We start from the raw sequence: 20705 nt of genomic DNA on the forward strand, positions 1-20705 counted from the left end.
AGTCATGCAAATCAAAAAGTATACAAGGTCATATCCCACAAGAAAATAGGGCAGTCCTGTATAACAAAGCTACCAGAAAGAATGGATATTAAAGGGAAATGAAATGAAAGAGTCTGCTCTGACTTTGACTCCATTAAGTGGTGGATTTTATCTGCCATTCAGGGTGTGATCCCCAGGGCCTTGGTTTTTTGGGAGGTCACCATTGTGTCTACTTCACAGCAAGGCTGAAAACTATCCTGTTGTTTTTCCTTCTTTTTTTTTTAAGTAAATAAAACAAAAGATGGTATTTTATTCAAAGCACATTTAAATAATTTTATTAAAATGTGAGGGGATACAATATTTAAGGAACCCACTTTACAGACGAGGACACATGAAGGTCAAAGGCACACAAAGCCAGATGGCAAAACCATCCAAAATCACAGAAGCCCAAACACCTGCAAGGTCTTCAACTATTGGAGGACTGATACTCTCAACAGCTTTGCTACATCTCTTCTCAGAAAGGGAAAAAATGTACATTTTCATTTTCTTAGAAGCTCCAGGCTCAAAGGAAAATAACAATTACAACTTTTAAAAATTCCCATGAAATAACTGCTAGGGCTTAATGCAAGTCTCTTATACATCCCAATAGCTTTATTATATAATCAGAAATGATACCATCTTATCACTGCCATCTGATTTTCTTATAGCCTTAGAGTTATGAAAATAAAAATTCATGATGAAACAGAAGAAAACTAATTTTGCTTATCTTATATCATGCTCCATAGAAAACTGGCTAATTGGGAAAAAAGCAGGGCATAAGGAGGTAGTGGGGAAATAGGTTGGGAAGTCTGGTTCTAATCTTCCAAGCTGCCTTTGTCATCAAGTTATGAGGTAGGAGGGTTCTACTGACTTTTATGTAGATGGACAATGGAGGGGGGGGGGGCAGAGAAGTGCCTCATCTGCAGATCCATCTGGGATGGATTTACAGTGTACAATTTAATGTAATCAAGGGCCTGTCTCCAGAAAAGTCAGAGCATCTTTCAGATATGATATAAACACATTGAATCTATGTATCTGCTATGTACAAAATGTGGTTCCAGGTACTAGTGAGAAAGGTTGAGTATGTGGTCACTTAAGGAGTTTCGGATATTAATCTGCCAATTAAGCCCCAGGTTCCTTTTTGGGTATGGAAGTAGTACTGCAGGGCCACATGGAGGAGACCCATCATTGAGCCCTCTCTCATGAACAAAGGATCCCATGAAGCCATGCCGAGGACTCTCCAATTGCTTAATTTCCAGCTGTCATCTCACTGTAGGCTTTATTAAACCCATAATGCCCCTAGACCTCTGACAATCCCACCCTGGAAGGACCTTATTTCAGTTGGAAAAATACATCTCAGGAAGCATCTGACTTCCAAAAGAACTCAATAACTCAGGGCAAATATCCTAAAACTCTATTGTGGTACAAATGTGCTCCCAAGTATGATTACTAAACAAACACCCTTCTAGATCCCCCTGCAGATAACTAAGTGGCAAAGACCATTTGTCAATAAGCATTTTATTTTTCTCTCACTCTAATACCTCAAAAGTTTACTGGGGTTTCTGTAGGAAGACAAGATCATAATTCAGAAGGTAACCATCATTATATACAAAAAGTTTTTGCTCAAAAGGGTGATAGTTAATGCTCTGCACGTTCTCTTGCATCTTATGCATTGTAATGTGTAGGCGGCCCTCTTTCCCTGTGCTCGTGTCATAGTAGTAGAAAATCTCTTCTGTTCTGGTGTTCAGTGTCCGGGTGGCATACAGAACCCCACATACCATGAAGGAATTAGAAACAGATGGTTTATACTGCTTGGTCTGCCAAGTGTTTAGCACCTCAAGGGTGGTGTCATTGAGTTTGCTAATCACCATGTTGCCAGTGCTGGCTTCAGTTGAATAAACCACCCACAGCCCAAGCTCATCCACAGCAAAGTCGATATCTTGCCAACCAACATTAGCATATGAAAAACGGTTGTTATAGGCAGCATCTGGGAGAGCCCGACTCACAATCACCGTGTTGGTGGTCAGGTTGACTCTGGCCATGTTCCGGGAGCTGTGCAAGTTGACATACATGCTGTTGTTGTAAACTACTGTGCCACTGCCCTGGCCATACTTGAACTGATACTCACGGTAATTAACGTACAATAACAAATCATCCAGTGTATTATAAAGTCTGTAATATTCCAAATACCTCCCATCTGTGTTCAAAGGGGCCACCCAGTACTGTCCTTTATCTGGATTCTGGGGAGAGTAGTCCCGACCCCAGGCACCGTACTTATAGTCAAAACCTCTCCAGTTGAGCTGTACCACAGATGGCTTGCTGATGTTCACCACGCCACCATGACTACAGGTCCCTACAGGAAAGAAAAAACAAAAGGTATTTTTAAAGAAAAGGAAGGACAAGATACAAACACTTGAAGGTCCAAAGAGCCAAAGGAATCCATAAATATTTTTCCTGTCAAGATTCAATGACAATGTGGTCCTGATGGAAAAGTACATAAACCTCCTCTTGGTTTCAGCCTCAGTGCAAATCTGCTATGGGTTTTAGAGAGAATTATCTGCTGTTTTCATGGATAGACTTCCAATGTGGAAAGTGGGGATAATGAAGCTGCCAAGAACCATATTCAAAAGATTTGAGAGCCCAGGACAAGGAAAGGGAGACTTAGTGAATTTAATTTTTTTTTTCCTATCAGAAAGCATTTTGCAAATATGATCTTATTCTTTTAGAGAAATCAAGACAGCAAGATCATCCCAGAACCCTACCCTATTTCTGTAAAGCCAGGAGGTACTATTTCCTAGGACCTGCCCCAAGAGAAAATTGTGATGAAGGAGAAGATTTGCCAGGGCAAGTCTTCAGCCCCCCACCCCTACCCCACCTTCTGCCCTTGCCTGGAACTCTAAGTCCATATTCATCAGTTTTGCTCCAAGCTACTCTCACAGAGGATGCCTTAAATGTAGTATTTTAAGGATGTGGATGCTTTCTAAGTCTCCAAAAGATTGTCTTAGAGTGGTGGGATTTCAGCCTTGAGAGGCAATATCACCTGCTCTATGCCCGAGGCATGGGCCATTGCTTAGCTCATCGCTGCAAGGATAAGGTGGGTCTTACTGCTGGTAACCCATATCTGACTGTGCCATAGGATGGCAGGCAACTATTTCATCTTTCTCATTCTATCAGCTCATTGCCACAACGTATACAGTCAAATCGGTCCAGATTCCCTGGCCCATTGAATCTACCATCTCTGTAACACTTGGATAAATGGCTAGACATACAGCCTTCCCTTCAAAATGCCTGCCAATCCAAATCACTTCTGAGCTACAAAAAATAATATAACATTCCTCCAGTATTTTTATAATAACCACCCAAATTGTTAAATGCACATTTTCTGAGAGCTGAATAAACAACCTCAAAAACCAAAAACCAAACCAAAACAAAACAAAACAAAAAACCCTGGTGCGATAGCTTATTGGATAACAAAGAAAATCCAGTTTCAAATACATTTGAGGTCAAGCCTCTCTCCTCCTTCTGCTTGAAGCAAAATGTGTGAGGGAAGGAAAAAGCAGAACCTAAATCAATGGGTCTGGCTTTTAAGTGCTTGGACAGAATCAGGGAGCCATGGAGAATTCATGAGGTAAGCTGGAACCCAAAGCAGAGCTCCAAAGAATTGCCTGAGATTAGCAACATTGGGGGTAAGAGGCAGCAAAGTTTGTCTGCGTCTCTGCCTTGGACTACTACAGAAAGATCTGAGACCCATTCTCCTTCTAAATGCCTCCTCTCTGCCCTCCTCACTCAAGCACTACTCGGAGGTGAAAACACTACATGAAATCCTGCTTTTATTTCTCCAATCTACTGAGGTGTTTTGGTCCCAGAATTCAATACGTGCTCCTTAAATGCTCTCATAAATATGTACTTGGTCGGAAAGCCAGTCAGCCATACAACAGGTAGAGAAATGAAACCGCTCTGTACCCAACCTCAAATAATTTTGTCTATCATTAAACAGAACACAGTCACAGACTTATTTTAATAATGCATGCACCATTTCATAAATTTTAAAAAAGCAACGTGTGCTCAGCCAAAGGACTGCTCGCCACTAAAGAAATAATAAATAAAATTAGAAATTATTATTTCTTCTCCTAAAAGTAATCTCTCAGATGAATGCTTGTTTGCATTTATTTATGAAACAATGCATAAATTATTAAAAGAAAGTAAGCAGTATGTTCAGTTTAATGATAAAAAAAAGTGGGTTGAGTTTTCATATACTACAAACTGGATTTTCTAGTAAAAACTTCTTGCTGAGAATTTATTTATTCAACTACATTTCACTCTGAGGAAATCAAAGAAAGTAACTGTTTTTCTTTCAGGTTGGAAGACAGGAACTGTTGCTTAATTGAATCTTGTCTTCCTGGAAAGGAAAGATCCCAAACCAAAAGCAATTAAATATTTAAAGAAAAATTAAGATGCATATAAATTATTTGGGTATTATCATGGAATTATAGGTGATAAATTATTCTGTTCCCAGATGTGGAAATCCTTCGATATGAAGGAATCAAAGTAAACTTCTCTTAGAAATTACTATTATTAACTTAAAAAAAGAAATAGCTCATCATTTCACAAATTGGCCAGGGAATTAAAACTGTAACTGACAAAGAAAAAAAAAATAAGTATAAATATTAAAATTGCATGAAATTTAAACCTCTTCTCCTCTTCTCTGGTCCTTTTAGTTATTCTCCTCTAATCTACATCTCCTTTGGGATATTTTTAGGGTCCTGGTTATGTTCAAAGGGAAGTAGGAATAGGGAAGAAAACAAAGCACTGTTGCCAATACTACAGATGGGGCCACAGCAGTGACAGACCAGCAAAAAGGCCTTCCTGGCTCTTGGCAGAAAACCTTCTTGGAAACAATTCTGAAACTGACAGCCATCCCACCCACCCCCTCTCACACCTTATCTCACACCTCTTCCCAGGTCTCAGAGATGCTCCATTCCCTTCCTTACCTAGTTCCCATACCAACTTTTCCCTGCCACTTGACCAACATCCTATGGCCCAGGCATGATCCAAGAATTGGGAAAAACCCACAAATCACTTTGCATTTTCTGGTGGAAGAGCTCGCAGCACAGAACCCTTAGGAGCAAAAGTACCCTTTAGGCTGCTTCATAAGCAAGGAAGCAAATATAATTTGGTGCTAACCAGGTTTGGTAGGTTATTGGAAATTTCTTGTCACTCCAGAAATCACATGTGCATCCTTCCATCACAGCAAGTATGGAAAGCAGCCAAATACAGTGGAAATATCACCAGCTATAGGGTCTGAGAGTTTGCAGTTCAAATCCTGTCTCCTTTACTTACTAGCTGTCTGTCCATGAGCAAGTTAATTAACCTCTCTGAACCTGTTTCCTTATGGGAAAAGAAAAATAGTATTACCTACTTGCGGTGCTTTTATGAAGAATGAAGGCATATAAATGTAATTCAGTAAGTGGTCACTGACACCATTGTAATTACATCAGATTACAACTGGAGGTTCACATACTACTCCCCTGCTAGAGAATGGCTTCTCAGAATTTCTTTTCCCACCCTGGTAATTTCAGTATCTAGAACAGGGCCAGTCATACAGTGGCACCAAATTGTGGAAAGAAGGAATGAAAGACTAAAATCTCCTAAACCAAGTTTACCCTTATTTAAAAACTCCAGTCCTCCGCCATGCTATGTATCTGAATTTTTTAGGCTGCCTGGTGTTCATGCCACAGAGCATAATGCAGGGAACCCTCTACACCAGTGTACCTCTGGTTGGTAATCTCTTCATCATGCAATCCATTAGATATTGCCACAGAATTCTGAAACTATCCTGGCAAGCTACAATCATGGGATTTTAAAACATACTAACTTGGCTTTCTTTAAAGCCAAAAATGACATAAATAAAAAGGAGACAATCTTGGATATGCCAATACACACTCTTACCTGGGTAGGTTGCTGAAATTTGTTTGAGCCAAGGGGAGAATATTATTGACTTGTGAGAACTGGACAATTAAACTGATCATAACCATAAAATTACTAAAACTAAATTGAATCTGAATTATTGGATATATGGAGTCATATACTTGGGATCTGACGAGTCACCTTGTGCCTCATTCAGTCACCAACCATTTCCTGAGCACCTACTATGTGCTAGCACAGAGGCTTAGAATCTCCAAGCAAAATGGTCATCCACCCCTGAGCATGCCAATCAAATTTTGCCTCCATACAGACATTCAGATTCAGGGGCAAATCAGAGAAAGACTGAAGTCAGTTGTTTTACAGGAAAAAAAATAATGGATAGGTCAATTGTTGTCAATTAGAAAGTTCTATGAAATGAAGCAGGAAAGGATGCCATCAGGAGCAAAAACAAAATAGATAGTACATTTTGTTGAGCCCTAAATATGTGCTCTCATCCTAAATTCAAGCTGACCACTGGGTTAGCAAACTACAGCTGCAAGGGAGGGGCGAAGAGCATAGCATGGCTTTATAGCTAAGGATTGCATCCAGACTCTTCTGTTTTGGGCAACTCTGCAGGTGAAAAAAAGCAGACAGGTCAAATTTTAAAGTCCCATAGTAGAGAGTAACTCTAATTAAAGTCTCCACAGGCACACAACTTTCTGGTGCCTTGGAATTTTTCAATTCTGCATTATCAACCAATCCAAACAGAAAGGGAAAAAGTGAAAGAAATTGATTTAAAAACATGACAAGAAGTCTGTTTAATATAAACACCATAAATATAACATGAACAGAGCTGGAGGAGAGCCAAGTGGGTTGGCAGGGATTCAGGTACAGGCAAGGTTGTGGGAAAGGGAAAGGAAATGTGGGTGCAATTTGCTTAAACAACACAGCTGGGCTGGGCTGGTTCTCCAAAGTCTAAGAGTGAGGACCTAGGGGAAAGTAGGAAAAAAAAACAAAAACAGAAAAAACACCTAACAAAAATAACCCAGTAGACTCACTTGCTTTTCTCCCCAGATACCAAGCTAGGTACCTTGTCTCCTGCCAAAATCCTTGGGAAGCTGATGCCTGATGCTCTAAGTCCTGAGAGGTCCAGGAAGGACCTTGCATTTCATCCTCTGCTCTGTTACCAACTGTGCAGGTAACCTTGGAAAGGCAGTGTCCTTGCCCTCTCAACCCCCTCCTCTGTGGCTTGATGGGGCTGAACTAGATGGCTCTGTAAGCTCCTTCCTGGATGTACAGAAATCTGTGCCAGAAGAATCTATGTCATGGGAAGATTTGCAGAGGTAAGAGAAGAAACACTTGCTCAGTTATCAGCTGGGGTTGTTGTTGCAGCTTGCCTTTCTCATTGCTTTGCTCCCAAGGAGCCCTCCATGGCTCTGTGGAACCAACTCTTAGATCCAGCTCATGTTTACATCCTGATCCCAGAGAAAATCTGGCCTAAGTTAGTTACAGAGGAGAGAACTCAGCCTTTGACCTAAACCTCCTCTCTATCTCATATGGTGGAGGCATCTCCACAGCAGAGGGAAGGGAGAGAGTCCCTGGAAAGACACCAAGAGGCATATAATTTAATTAAGTGGCAGCATCTAATTAAAGCCTCAAAGAAACCAGCTACATTTGATAAGGATCTAGAAACACATGGTCTAAAAGGAAACAGGTTGTGAGCAATAGGGATTAATAAAAATAACTGGGATGTGTGATCTGATGGAGAGATACAGCCCTGTTCAGGCTGAGCTGTTCATGACATGTGCAAAGAGCTTCTCAGTTCCAGGGTGTCTCTAAAGGACGGTGCTGAAGGCTATGGCCAAGTTGGCCCAGGCCCACCTGAAGAGCTGTCCTTCTGTACACAGGGAGCTAGCATGGCTTTTGTTTACTACAAAGTTTTTGTTTCCTTGCTCATCATTAATAATAACAATTGCCAAAGTGTAAGTGCTAATCACAGAGGATCGGAGCTTTCCAAGTGTTTGTCCCATGACTTCTCACAAGAACTCTGCAAGGCAGGCACTATTAGTCTTCCATTTTACAAATGAGATTAAGGACCCTGCCTGAGAGAGCATGTAGCTAGGAAGCTCAGGTCTTTTTTTAAAACATATTTTTAATTTATTTTTAAAGGATACATAGATCACACAAATTGTTACATTAAAAAATATAAGAGGTTCCCATATGCCCCACTCCCCATAACCCCACTTTTCCCACATCAACAACTTATTTCATTAGTGTGGTACATTCACTGCAATTGATGAACGCATTTTGGAGCACTGCTACACAGCATGGATTATGCTCTTGACCCCTCTACTCCACCACTTCCATTCAAGGGTACAGTTACAGAGTGTCCAGCTCTGCAACGTTCTTCATCTGAGAATGATTCATCAGAGGCAGAGACACACCACCCAGTCACCCAGGGCAGGGGGCATGGTAGAACACACCCATGAATGCCTTGATTTATGGGCTCATTCCTTTCATCCCCACTGAACCCCAGGACACAAAATACAATTTTGCTCAATGTGCATTTAAGGAAAGAATAAAAGAAAAATTAAAGAGTAAGGGGAGAGAGGGCCCAGGGCATAAGTGAGAAGGAAGGGATATGGGTTCAAGGAATAAACTCAGCGATAAATGGGCCAATCAGCCCTTACAATTGGCAGGAGAGCAGATATCACACAAATATCATACAAATATTCCACAAGCTTTAACCCCGGCTGCCTGATAGCTCCTGTATCACCATAGAGATGTTTTTCCTGTTATTAGATGCAAAGGGAATATGTGTAATTTGAGGACTTTGTTTTAAATCAACTCATCATTTGTGCTTTTACTCCATGAACCCCAGAATGTGATGATACATAGAACTGATAGGTTAGGAGATTTTAAAAATCTAAGACTAAACTCAGAACTGAAAAACTCCCACATCTCTTCCCCACCTGGGGCCTGGCTCAAGAAGGCAAAATATGGCCTGCTTACCTGGAGAGGGAGGAGAGAGGGCAGGAGGGCTGCTTTCAGATTTAGAAGTCTCACATTCCTTTAGTCTGTTCTTTAGCACCAGGATTTCTCGGCGAATAGCAAGGACATTGTTTTTGTCTAGTGTCTCGAGCTTCTCTACCAGGAGAGACATATTCCTTATCTAAGGAAATAAAAATCCAGAGTGACTTTATATTATTGTACAATTTCTTTCACAAACATTCCAAGGCTGGATTTGTCTTTCAGTGAAACATCACTAGAGAATACACCAGAGATCGTTCTGAGTGGTTTCCTTTGGAAGAACATATTTTATGGTTTAGCATGAATGCCTGCCAGATCTCAGGCAGATGTGTCTGACAAGAAGAAAATGGCGAAGATTTTAACAGCTTTAATAGAGCACAGGCCTCTTCTAAGCATCCACCAATATCTATGAAATTCATTTCTAATAAGCTTCCCCTATAAACTCATGTTTACTCATGTTGTATTATAATTAAGTTTCTAGTGAATGCTGAGGTCAGAGAAAGCTTAAATTCTAAACTACGTAACAAGAATTCTCAATTTAGTCCATGTCGTGACTGTGCTAGTAAATTCTCATTGATGTAATTCCACACCCATAATGTCAAAGTGATGGTCTTTACCCATAAGTCTCAAAAGGCTTCACCAAAATATATTTTCCAAAACAAACAAAAACACTTTTAAAGAGGGTTGCAAGTTTCTGGAGAATGATTCCAAGAGGGATCAGGATGAAATGACTATTCAAAAGCAGGAAATTGACCTAGCAAGTCTACAATCAGATAAATTGCAGCTTTCTAGTCCCATGAGGATAAAGGCAGAGCAGAGACGGTACCTGATCTTGGCTTGACCATGGATGGATGTGCAGATTTGTCACCTCCTTTCTAGTGTAGTTTAAAGGCCATTTGCTTCTGGGGTAGGATTCTGACCACTAGGCATTGCCTGCTCCTCAGTCCGTATGTTCAATGTGTTTAACTTACCAGCAAAGACAGGCACCTAGCCAAAGCAGAATGCCGGGTGGTCGTGATTGAGAACAGATTTAGAAAGTGGAAGAGAGAGGTTCATCCGCCAGTTCCAGCACTTGCTCACAGTCACTGAAGAGAATTTACTATTCACCTACTGAGAAGGGAGTTCACTCCTTACCTCTACTTCCAGCTGGTCAACAATTTCTGAGCTTCCAACAGAACTTTCCTTCAGCTGTACAATCAGCCTCTCCAGCTCCCTCACTTCTATCTTGATCAGCTCGAAGTCTAGTTCAGTGTAAGAAATGGTATCTTTCTCCATGATCTCTACTCGCACGGTGAGGTTTAAGAGTTTCTTTTCATACACACTGATTAGATGGACATACTCCCTCACCTACAGGGGAGTTAAAAAGCCCAAGTTAGTCCCAGATTAATAACAGACTTGGACCCTCGAAGACTAACTGAACCCTGGCAGTCATTTCTATTGTAAAACAAAGGATCAAAACATGCTTAACTAGATTTTAAAAATCTATTCCAAATACGAATCAAAAAGAACTTATTGGTGTGATTTGGAGTTGTCCTAGGTGGTGCTGCAGGGACGGATGCTGGATGTTGTGTGTCCTGTCGTGGCCCACTGGGTGGACTGGGGAAGAGTGTGGACTACAACGTGAACCACTGTCCATGTGGTGCAGCAGTGCTCCAGAATGTATTCACCAGGTGCAGAGGATGTGCTGCAATGATGGAAGAGGTTGTTGATGTGGGAGGGGTGGGATGGGTGGGGTGGGAGGTATATGGGGACCTCTTATTTTTTTAATGTAACATTTAGAAGAAAATAAAGAATTAAAAAAAAGAACATATTGGGGGAATAGATACGGCTCAAGCAGTTGAGCACCTGCTTCTCACATAGAAGGTCCTGGGTTTAGTCCCTGGTGCCTCCTAAAAACAAACAAACAAATAAAAAACAAGCAAACAACGAAAGAAACCAACTCAGGGGAGCCAATGTGGCTCAGTGGCTGAGCACCGGCTTTCCACATATGAGGTCCCACCAGACTCATTCCCTGGCCACAGTACCAGAAAAAAAAGAACTTATTACTACTACATTGGGCAGGGGGGGGGGGGGGGGGGAGAATTGGCACTTGCCTAGACTGAAAATAATTGTGCTTCACATTCATTGCTCCTGAGTGCATTTTAATCCCCAGCAATGTTGGGGAACATTAGCACCCAAAATTAAACTGGCTTAAGTCAGAGTCTCTTCTTGCACTCCCCTTACACCTGCTCTAAACCAGGGTATCTCAGGGTATCTCAGCCTCAGCACTATTGATATTTTGGGCTAGATCATTCTTTCTTCGGGGGGCTGCCCTGTGCATCCCAGGGTGTTGGCGACATTCTTGGCCTTGAGATGCCAGGAGCACACCTCCCCACCCCCACAGGGTGTGACAACTAAAAACGTCTCCAGACATTGTTAAATGCCCTTGGGAGGAAGGCAGATTTAGAACACTGCTCAGAATCTAAGTATTTTCTAGAAGAGGGAGAAATGCACTAAGTGGAATTCCTTCTTTGATACCACACTCAATGCATTCTGAGTCCCGCTGCCTTTTACAAAGTGACATAAAGACCCAACTTACACACAATATATGAGTGCATGTGCAGCTGTAAAGTACACAATTCATTAAGTGTGTCTGCATTTATTCCAAGAACTGATTAGTGCAATCAGGCCTTTAAATTACACATTTGTTGCATATATTTGATCAATACTTCAAAATATTTTCAAAAATTCCCTTGGTAGTTTAAAGTATAACTACAAATGGATATTTCAATAGACATAGTTAGTGGTTCTTTCTGCATCTGATCTTGAAAAGAAATGCTGTGGTTTTTATTTAAATGGCCTGCTCATTAAAAGTTGCAGGGTTTACAACTTGATTAAAAATCTGAGCATAAGCAACACATTTTCCACAAACTGCACTAATGTCAAGAAGCTGATGCCCAGCGCCTGGGTGGATTCAGAGCCAGATGTTGGCGTCTAACCCATCTAATACTGAACGCAGCCCTAATTCCTATCATTCTAGCCATTCCACATACCCCAACTGTGCAAATTAGAGCAGACTGAGAGGCCACAGACCTAAAGAGTTAGGGCTTCAAGCAAAGAATAGTTTAATGAAAGTTAAAAATGCAGCCCTTGGCATCTGCAAGTGTATCTCCTAGGGCAACTGATGCTCACTGCCATCAAATGCGCCATCACTCTGATGCTGATAGGGCTGGTGACACTTTGGAGGGAAGACAGGAAAAAGTATAAATTTTTAAAAATACATAGATATGTATTTATGTTTATGTATCATATATATACATACATATCTTAGTAAGTCCTCCTCTGGAGTCCAAACATAGATTTAAGGGGCCTGGTTTCAGTATCTATGAAAATCAGGCACAAACCTTGCCTATTTAAAAAAAAAAATGCCTGTGCACTGCAGAAATGAAAGTTTTAGAAATGAATATGCTTGTCAGCATTTGGCCTTACCAGCTCTTGGAACAAATGAAACACCCTCAATTCTCTTGGAACATTACAGTGGCATATCACAGCTGCTATTCTACAAAAAGAGGGATTCAACCATCATCTCTGCTGAATAAAATGTGGCTCTCCCACATTCTCACAGACAACCAAGGTGTAAATCATAGTTTGCTACTTATAAGAATGTGGGGTGTGCCATATTGACAAACCGGCCAACCTACACCCTCTCCCCAGAGCAGCATGGGGCTTCAAACTGCCCTTCACACCCCTGCCAACAAGGAAGATATGAAAGTCAGTTACTTCTGCTATTTCAAAGCAAATGACTCTAACTGAAAAGATCTTTACCTAGGATTTTTCCTCCATTTGTTATATTTTTATGCATAACTTCCTATCTGTACTGATTATGCTTGTATAAAGTGATGAATATTAATGGATGGAATACATAATTTAGTCGTGCGCCTTTTCTTCTGATTAATTCAAGGACATTTTATTTCTTAAGCAGCTTGGGTCCTAGAGTAGTCAAATACATTTTCCTGGACCCTCATTTAAACGTGGAATACTTATGAACCGTTTCAAGTCAAAAGCAGGGTCTCATCCTCACAATAATTTTTGTCTTAAAGGATAACTATGTTGGATATTAAGGTGACTAAGCTGAAATTTCTCAGAAGCACTTATTCTGCATCTTACAATAGATCAGAGCTTCTTGTAAATTAATGGAGATGTATTAAATAATGCAAAATGTGATTATAGTCTTGCTTGGATTTCACCTGGCCAGAAAATGGGAGCTTTTCAAATTAATTTTTAACTTGGGTAAGAAAATGGAAGGGGTGAAAACTGGAAGCCCAATTCATACTCTTTCTGACACCATCAAGTTAGCTCCCTCTGACTGGAGGAGAGCAATAATTAGAGGCCTGAAGTTAGGGTTTTTACCAAGGCTGAATGGCATATAAAGGTGGATATTGAGTCCAATTCCCAGGGCAGCCTTCAAGTATGGCTCATACACAAATGCCACTAATGCAATATTCCTGCTGGGATGATCAAGAAAGAGAAAAAGAGAGAGGGAGAGAAATGAGACAGCAAATTGGAAAGAACAAAAAATGAGAGAGAGGGAGAAAGAGAAAGGAAAAGAGGGAGAAGATTTGGAGAAGGGTGAGGGAAAGGAGGAGGAGGGGGCATGCAAAAGTAAGAGAATACCATAAAGAGACAGAAAAGAAAAACAGAAAAGAATTAAGAAGGACAGGGGTAAAAATGATTAGAAGGGATGAACCAGGAAAAGGATTGAAGCCAGGGGAGAATTAATAAACTAAAGGAAAGGCAAATGAAGATGACTTGGAAGAAAGGGTAAAAAAGAAGGAAGAGACAATAGAATTTAAAGATGGTGGGGGAAAGGAAAGAAAAAATAGCAAAACTAGAGGAAAGACCAAAAAGTCAAAAAGGTTGATAAAACAACAAAACAAAATTAAAACTGCAGGGTTGGGGTTTGGGGGCAGAGCCTGAAGCTTCTTTTATACTGTATGTACCTAGGGTTACTGAAGTATCATCTGTGCTATGAATAATTTCTATTGCATTTTCTCCCTGTTTTCATTTTCTCTGTTGTACAGTGAACTCAATGGGAGTCCTTTAAAAAAAAAACCCTAAAGCCCCTAGAGGATCCCCAAATTTTGCCTGGGATACAAAGGAAGAACAGCTGCTTATAAAATCCTGAAAAGAAAGTGTCTTAATCATTTCATAAATTGTGTTTATGATGACACTGAAGAAAAAAGGAGAAAATGCTTACTTTGGAGAGCTCTGTCTCAAACTTCTGGGAGAGATTGTGAGCTGTGATTTCCAACTGTTCCACTCTCACCACAGGAAAAGTGGTTTCTGGTAGGGAAACCAAGCACTGGCAAGTTCCACGGTCATCCACAAAGCCAGTGAAATTGGAAAAAGACTGCAAATAAAAATGAACCTGACATCAGTAATAATATGGAAAATGATCATTTTGGCAACCAGAGTGACTGAAATTGACTTGTCGAATGAATGCTTAGAGGCAAGAAAGCAGGGTTCAATACATAAATGAATGAAATTATAGAAATGAGTGAAAACAGCCACATTTTCACAAGTGGTGACTATGTGTGGCATTTAGGTGGCACATACATGTGGCATTTAGCATGTGCACCTATTGGACTAGGCAACTGTGTAAGCAGCGTTGACCTAAAGGAAAATTCTCCATTCTTGAGTAGTCTTAAAGGAAACTATTACTGTCTCTGTCTAAGGAAAGGAAAATAAAGCAATGAGAATCCTAAATTTGAATTATGACTCTTTCACTAGCTAGACACAAAAACTCCTTGAAGTCTCAGCTTCCTCATCTGTAAAATAAACGTAACTTACTCTACAGGCTTGAGCCAAGTTCCTTGCACATAGTAGGTGTTTAGTTAATGTTACTTTCCCTCTTTTTCTACTTACTAATTTTCTTTCCGTCACCTTACTCCAATTCCTCCGGCTGAAATGGGGAACTTGTTTCAACACATTGCAAATTCATATCCTCATTTCACCTGAGGGATTGTATAACTAACATCACTCAAATTGGAAAGGGAAGAGACAAACCAGCCCTTTGTTAGACCCAGAATAATACATGAGTCTGAAGATTTTGTGCAAAAACTGTAAACACCGCTTGCAGAAGAGTCATTTTAAAATATTTAATTTTACTTTATTCAGGCTCACACTTCGATGCTGTTGCATATTTTTAAATGACAGGTTTGAAAGATCTTGTCTTTTTCTTGTGACCCTTGAACTTCCTCAAGGGGTCCCAGCACACTTAACTTTTTTTAAAAATTACTACTACTGCTTTCCAGAGTAACTCGGCAGGTCACTGGCTCTGCCTTTCAATGATCTCATCTGAGAACCAGCCCAAAGCTCACCCTGTGGAATATCAACCTGAAGGGTCTTTTTGTGAGACTACCAAGGAGAGAGCAGTGGTCTGCAGAGTTCAGAGAGACTCCATCCACACATCTCTAATTTCAGGAGGTCAGCTGGCTGTAAATGAGCTTATATATTCCAAACTTACTGCCTGCTGGCCTCCATTCTGCCAGAACAAGCTAGAACCAGATGTTTCTGTAATCAAGCCCTATTCCATCAGCAAACTCTAGACCAGTTCAGGTGTTTGGACATTAAGTTGCTTTTTAATTTAACCTGAGCTTCTTCAAGATGAGCAGAAAGAAAAAATAAACATATATTTACACTCAAATGCTCTATTCCAGATAAATTCTTGACATTTGTCTCAATTTTCTTTTCCCATCACACCCCTATACCTGCAGGAATTGAGGAGGAAGGAGGAAGGACACATAGGTTTATGCTGAACATGGGGGATGGGGGTGGGAGGTTCCAGGGTAAACAGGACAGGGGAAGGGTCTCTGCCAGTGATGAATAAAGACAGGACAAGATATGCTGGGAACCTGTCAGACAGGTAGGTTTCCCTTGGAACCAGCTTTATCCTACCCTCTGAAGGATGCCAGGACTTTTACAGGAAGGACCAACATACCATGGGCTTTTGAAAAAAATAGTTCATTATAATAACTATTCAGTAAAAAAGAAAATCTTCCATTGCATTTTGACAAAGGGAGGTTAATTAGCTGCACAAAACAGGCTTGGACTATTCTTAGAATTCTCTGGAAAGCTCTGTCAACTCAAAAAGGAAAACAGTGGCTATCATCAAGTAGACTCTAGACAAGCAACTAGGAACCACCAGTTAACAACTTTTCATCTTGAAGTCCACCTGAAAGGCAGGCAAATAATTATGAGCCCTGCTGTTTCTCTAACTTCTATTGCTCATCTTGATCTCAACACCAGGGACTCCCCAGATTCCATCCTGCTTATCATCAGCCCAGCATGTTCAGCTGACATCAAAATGGCCCATACATTTGGTCAGTGTCTCCCTTTAGAGATATTTCTGCTCTTCACATTCAAAGACAACGAAGCTAATGGTGATGGGTCTCTCTGCCGTGAACGCTTAAACCCTGTGAGTGCCACCAAGGGGGAGAATGGGAGATAAAGGCAAGTGCTCATCCCCCTGGTCTCTGGAAGGGTGGGAGATCTCCCCTTGAGGAGGGCACACAGCACCCCAATGAGATGCCACACCCCGGGAGTCCCGCACTCAGCAAGTGGTCAGTTAACATTTACTGGTGTTTACTGTGGCCTTAGGGAGGCACAGAAGACCCGCTGCCTCATGAATCAGGTCCACTGTCATTAGGAGAGTCCTAATTTTTTAACAAACCCCTTAACCTGATGACAAAAGCACATGACTCAGAATCTGTCTTGTGGTTCCAACTATGCCAGTTGCCATGTGGGGCAAAGGATTTAGCCTTTGCTTCCTCTGTGAAATGAGGACAGTGATGATGAGGGCCTCTTCTCTGCAGAGTGCATCCTGACATATATGCATATGGAATGCTCTGTGTGTCACAGCAGAAGGTGTGACTCACATTTGTGTTTTAAGGTTGCAATTGGCTCTAATTAGCAGCCAAGCCTAAGTGCCCCTGCAAAGATTCAGGGTGTAAAATGATGGCACTCAACATTTCCATAGTACAGAAAATGACATGTTTGGAACTTGCACAATGACACTTAAAAAAGTGTTTTCCACAGCTTTCCAAAGGATTCATCAGGCTGACAGTCAGTCCCAGAAAATTAGGTTTATAGTGGTAGTGACACCTAGTCCATTATCAAAAGGCAGGTGTAATTGTGATGCTGACTCACCAGAGGGATAGAAGTAAACTAGGAAGGAATTTAAAACCTCTAAGCACAATTTAACTACCATTTCATATCTACTCTTTTGTTGTTGTTTGTTATCTACTTTTTGTTGTTGTTCTTATCTACTTTTTTGCACTCATTTGTTTATTCTTAGTGCTCAGAATAAATCAGATCTTAAATAAACATCCATACATTTGATAGCCACTTAAAAATATGCCATAGAAATACAAACAGGGAATTACGTTCAACAATATAGTTATCAAAACAATTAGATTATAATATATAGTAAATTCAATTTTATAAATCTGCATATGTATAAATACGCATAGAAAAAAATCTGAACTACCATAAAATGTTTGATTATTTTTTTCCCCCACTCTATAATCCATATTTTATTCCTCCATTCTGTGGGTCCTGGGATAGTGATGTCCACTCCACCTGTATATTGAGAAAGGACTTAGATTCCAAACGGATGATGGATGCAATTCTCCTGCTTGCAGTTGTAGGCACTCTCAGTTCCTGGTGTGGTGATTGACCATCTTCACCTCCTTGTTAGCTGGCCTGCATAAGTCCAACGAACCAGAGAGTAGGAGTTGCAACTCTGCTGAGGCTCAGGACCCAGCCAGCACATGAATATTATCTCCTTACAGGCCAGTAGGTATTTTGGATCTCTCTGTTTCTTGACCTATATTTTATTTTCTATTATTTTAGCTGATATTCTAACCAATGGTGGTTTCTGACTGGTGATGGAGGTTAAGTTTCTTCATAATAAACTATTATTTTTGAGCTCCACTTATAAAAAATAAAAATTAAAAAGCAATCTAATCATGTGTACAAGTCATGTAGTACCATGAAGTAAAATGATGCATCTGATTTCTTACTACAAAATGTGAATATTTATGATATCCAAAGTTTTAGCCTTTAATATAAGCCATTTCCATCTCTACTTGCTGGAATTGTAGAAAGAAATACAGAGATGGTAACGAGCATGAGCAGATAAGCTTGAGTTCTGTATGTAACTTGAGAGCTTAGTGACTTTAAGCCAAAGGCATCACCATTCTAAGCCTCAATTTCCACAATTCCAAAATGGGACCATTAATTTACCTACCTCTTAAGGTAACGTATAAATAATCTTCCATCCTGGCATTTATTAGACACTCAATGGATGTTGTCACTGTTTAACCAACACCAAATTTTCTATATATTCCTAATATTTGATTACATATTCCTGATGGTAAAAACAGAAGGAAAAAAAAAGCCCTTTCCCCTTCTATTCAGACATTATTAGGTAAGCAGCTACCTATCCCATGAGTTAAGAGCAAAGAAGCATAGAGGAAGGAGCTTTGTGGAAGTTGAGGCTCCTCCACCCCTAGCCAATGAGCAAGGACTCAAGCCCCCACTTCAAATCCATTAGTCAGAAAATCTGGTAGACTGCGCAGAGCAGGCTCTTGCAGAAAGGCCCAGAGCTGATGTAGATGGAGGCAGAGGCCAGGTGAGCGACTGCTTCTTGTCCCCAACCTCTCACCCCCTCCATGCCTATCCCCTTTTCTTAAAGAAGACCAAAAGAGGGACTCACTCCCCAAGGCTCTAGTTATGAAACTTAGCTGAACCAGTCCTTTAGTGGAGCATTTTGTTTGTTTTGTTTGCTTTTTTGAGCTGGAAATGGCCTTAAAGGTCCCCTTTAAGAAAGACTGAGAAGAGTTAATACCCAGAAAAAGTCCACAAATAATAGCACTTTCCTAAAGACCAAAACCTCCTCCCCCTCTACAGTCACCCACCTCCACTAACAGACAAGGCACAGAGGAACTGCCAGGTCTCTGACTGGCACATCTGTTCTCCCTTTCTGGAGGACTCTGGGTTACCACCTGCATGGTTCCTAGCGGGTAACAAAACACTTAATCTGACAGACCTTTCTGCAGCTACTACTGGAAGGACTTTCCCTAACAATTTTCATCCCTCTCCCCACCACCGCATATTAGAATTATCTGGGGAGAGCTTTTTAGAAGTCTCTGAATTTTTAAATCTGTGTGAGTTGCGACCAGGCATCTGTGCTTTGACAATTTCCCCCACCTACTCTAATGTGCAGCCAAAGTGGGGAACCTCTTTAAAGTGCATATTCTTTCCTCAAGACCTCAGCTGGAGAACCCAAAGTCATCTTTCTTCCTAACAATTTAATTATTTCACCCAGATGTTAACTAATTTCCATAGCACATGAATCAATAGGCATCATAAATCTTTAGAGTGCCCTGATCTGGTCATCCATGAAATTATATTCAAAGACCCAAAAGATGAGAGTAAGGGACTTTCCCCAGAAAATCTCACCTGGGGGCCCAAAAGGGAGCTGGAGCTAAAGCTGGAACTGGAAGTGGAGCTGAAATCAGAGCCCAGGAAAGAGCTGGGGCTGGCTGTGATGCTCTCTAAATCCTCCAAATTTCCTGCAACCCAGTTGAGGAACAACAGAAGGGCCAGTAGGAAGGCAAGGCCTGGCCTCATCTTGTCCCTTGTCTGGAGCCACTGACTTCTGCCCAGAGCTTGGGAGCTTCTTATAGTGCCCAGTGGGGATTTCTCTAAGGCCCTTTTATGAGGAAAGAGGAAGTGACCAAGGAGCACATGACCATTCTGGGAAGGTCAGAGCACCCAGCAACCTGAGTCACATCCACACCTGCCTGCCACTGAGCCCCATTCTGAATACTCTTGCCAAATATTAACTGCTATGTGCTTTTCCGAGGCCCAATATCTGGTTTCCAACCTGGTCCTTCCTTGAAAGAGATAGGACCAAAGGAGTCTTGGTGAATTAGAGAGTTTGGAAGCCCAAAGTCCCTTGGAGTCTTTCTCCTGCTATTTTACTGACAGCTGCTTTCCAAAAGTAGAGAACTAATTTAGAAATTGAATCATTCCTTGGGTGTCTGATGCCTCTCTCTTCAGTTCCTACTGCCCTGGTTGCATCTGCATTCTCCCCTGCAGTGTCTGCTTCTAGAAAACGTTCCCTCAACAATCCAGCTCTGAAAGGAGAGAATCCCAAGTTTTGTTCCCCTGGAAATCCAGATAGGATGCTCTGTGCCCATTGTCACCTTGATCCAGGGAGAGAAAGAACCCAAACAAATGACTAGTCTCCAGATGACCTGCTGCCAGGAGGCTGTTCCAGACCTGGTCAGTGAGGCAGCACCAAGAAGGGTCTCTCCAGAAGATTCAGTGTGACCTCCATTGCCCCAGGCTTGAGAGTTAGCCAGTGTTCAAGAGCTCAAGGTTTATCTTCATCAAACTGAGAACTAGGGTTGATTCTCCTGCTCATTCCTTCCTGACCCTAGGTTTCAACCTTTGTTAGCACCTGTCCAATATTTCACACAACTTTGCCACCCCTACCCTCCTCCCAGGAGAGTGATAAAAGTATCATCTTAATATTTAAAACCATGAGCAGTTGGCCTTGGGCAAGTCACTTAACCCATCCCTTTGGGGTTGTAATAATTCCTAATTTGGTGTAATTGAACAAAAGATTGTATTATAACAAATGAATATGATTAAGCTTTTTTCTCCTCATTTTTTATTCTATTAATAAGGAGACCTTGACTATG

General features: G+C 41.1%; 1 protein-coding gene across 1 annotated transcript; it reads right to left on the reverse strand.

Annotated features, from left to right (window-relative positions):
* Positions 1 to 286: 286 nt before the first annotated feature.
* LOC101424152 (olfactomedin-4-like) lies at positions 287 to 19626 on the reverse strand. The gene is made up of 5 exons (XM_012525032.3): positions 19456 to 19626; positions 14189 to 14341; positions 10087 to 10299; positions 8935 to 9094; positions 287 to 2371 (listed from the first exon to the last, which is right to left on the reverse strand). The coding sequence occupies exons 1-5, from the start codon at positions 19624 to 19626 to the stop codon at positions 1569 to 1571; spliced, it is 1500 nt and encodes a 499-aa protein (XP_012380486.2). The 3' UTR covers positions 287 to 1568.
* Between the last annotated feature and the right edge of the window lie 1079 nt (positions 19627 to 20705).

The sequence above is a fragment of the Dasypus novemcinctus genome, chromosome 28, assembly GCF_030445035.2.
Source record: "Dasypus novemcinctus isolate mDasNov1 chromosome 28, mDasNov1.1.hap2, whole genome shotgun sequence".
In the NCBI taxonomy this organism is placed as follows: domain Eukaryota; kingdom Metazoa; phylum Chordata; class Mammalia; order Cingulata; family Dasypodidae; genus Dasypus; species Dasypus novemcinctus.

Bases quoted from the DNA above. Each gene is read 5' to 3' on its own strand.
- LOC101424152 (XM_012525032.3), bottom strand. From the start codon at position 19,626: ATGAGGCCAGGCCTTGCCTTCCTACTGGCCCTTCTGTTGTTCCTCAAC. The intron at 10,300-14,188 runs GTAAGCATTTTC...ACTCCCCTGTAG, and splicing joins TTGAGACAGAGCTCTCCAAA to GTGAGGGAGTATGTCCATCT. The intron at 9,095-10,086 runs GTAAGGAGTGAA...TTATTTCCTTAG, and splicing joins TTGACCAGCTGGAAGTAGAG to ATAAGGAATATGTCTCTCCT.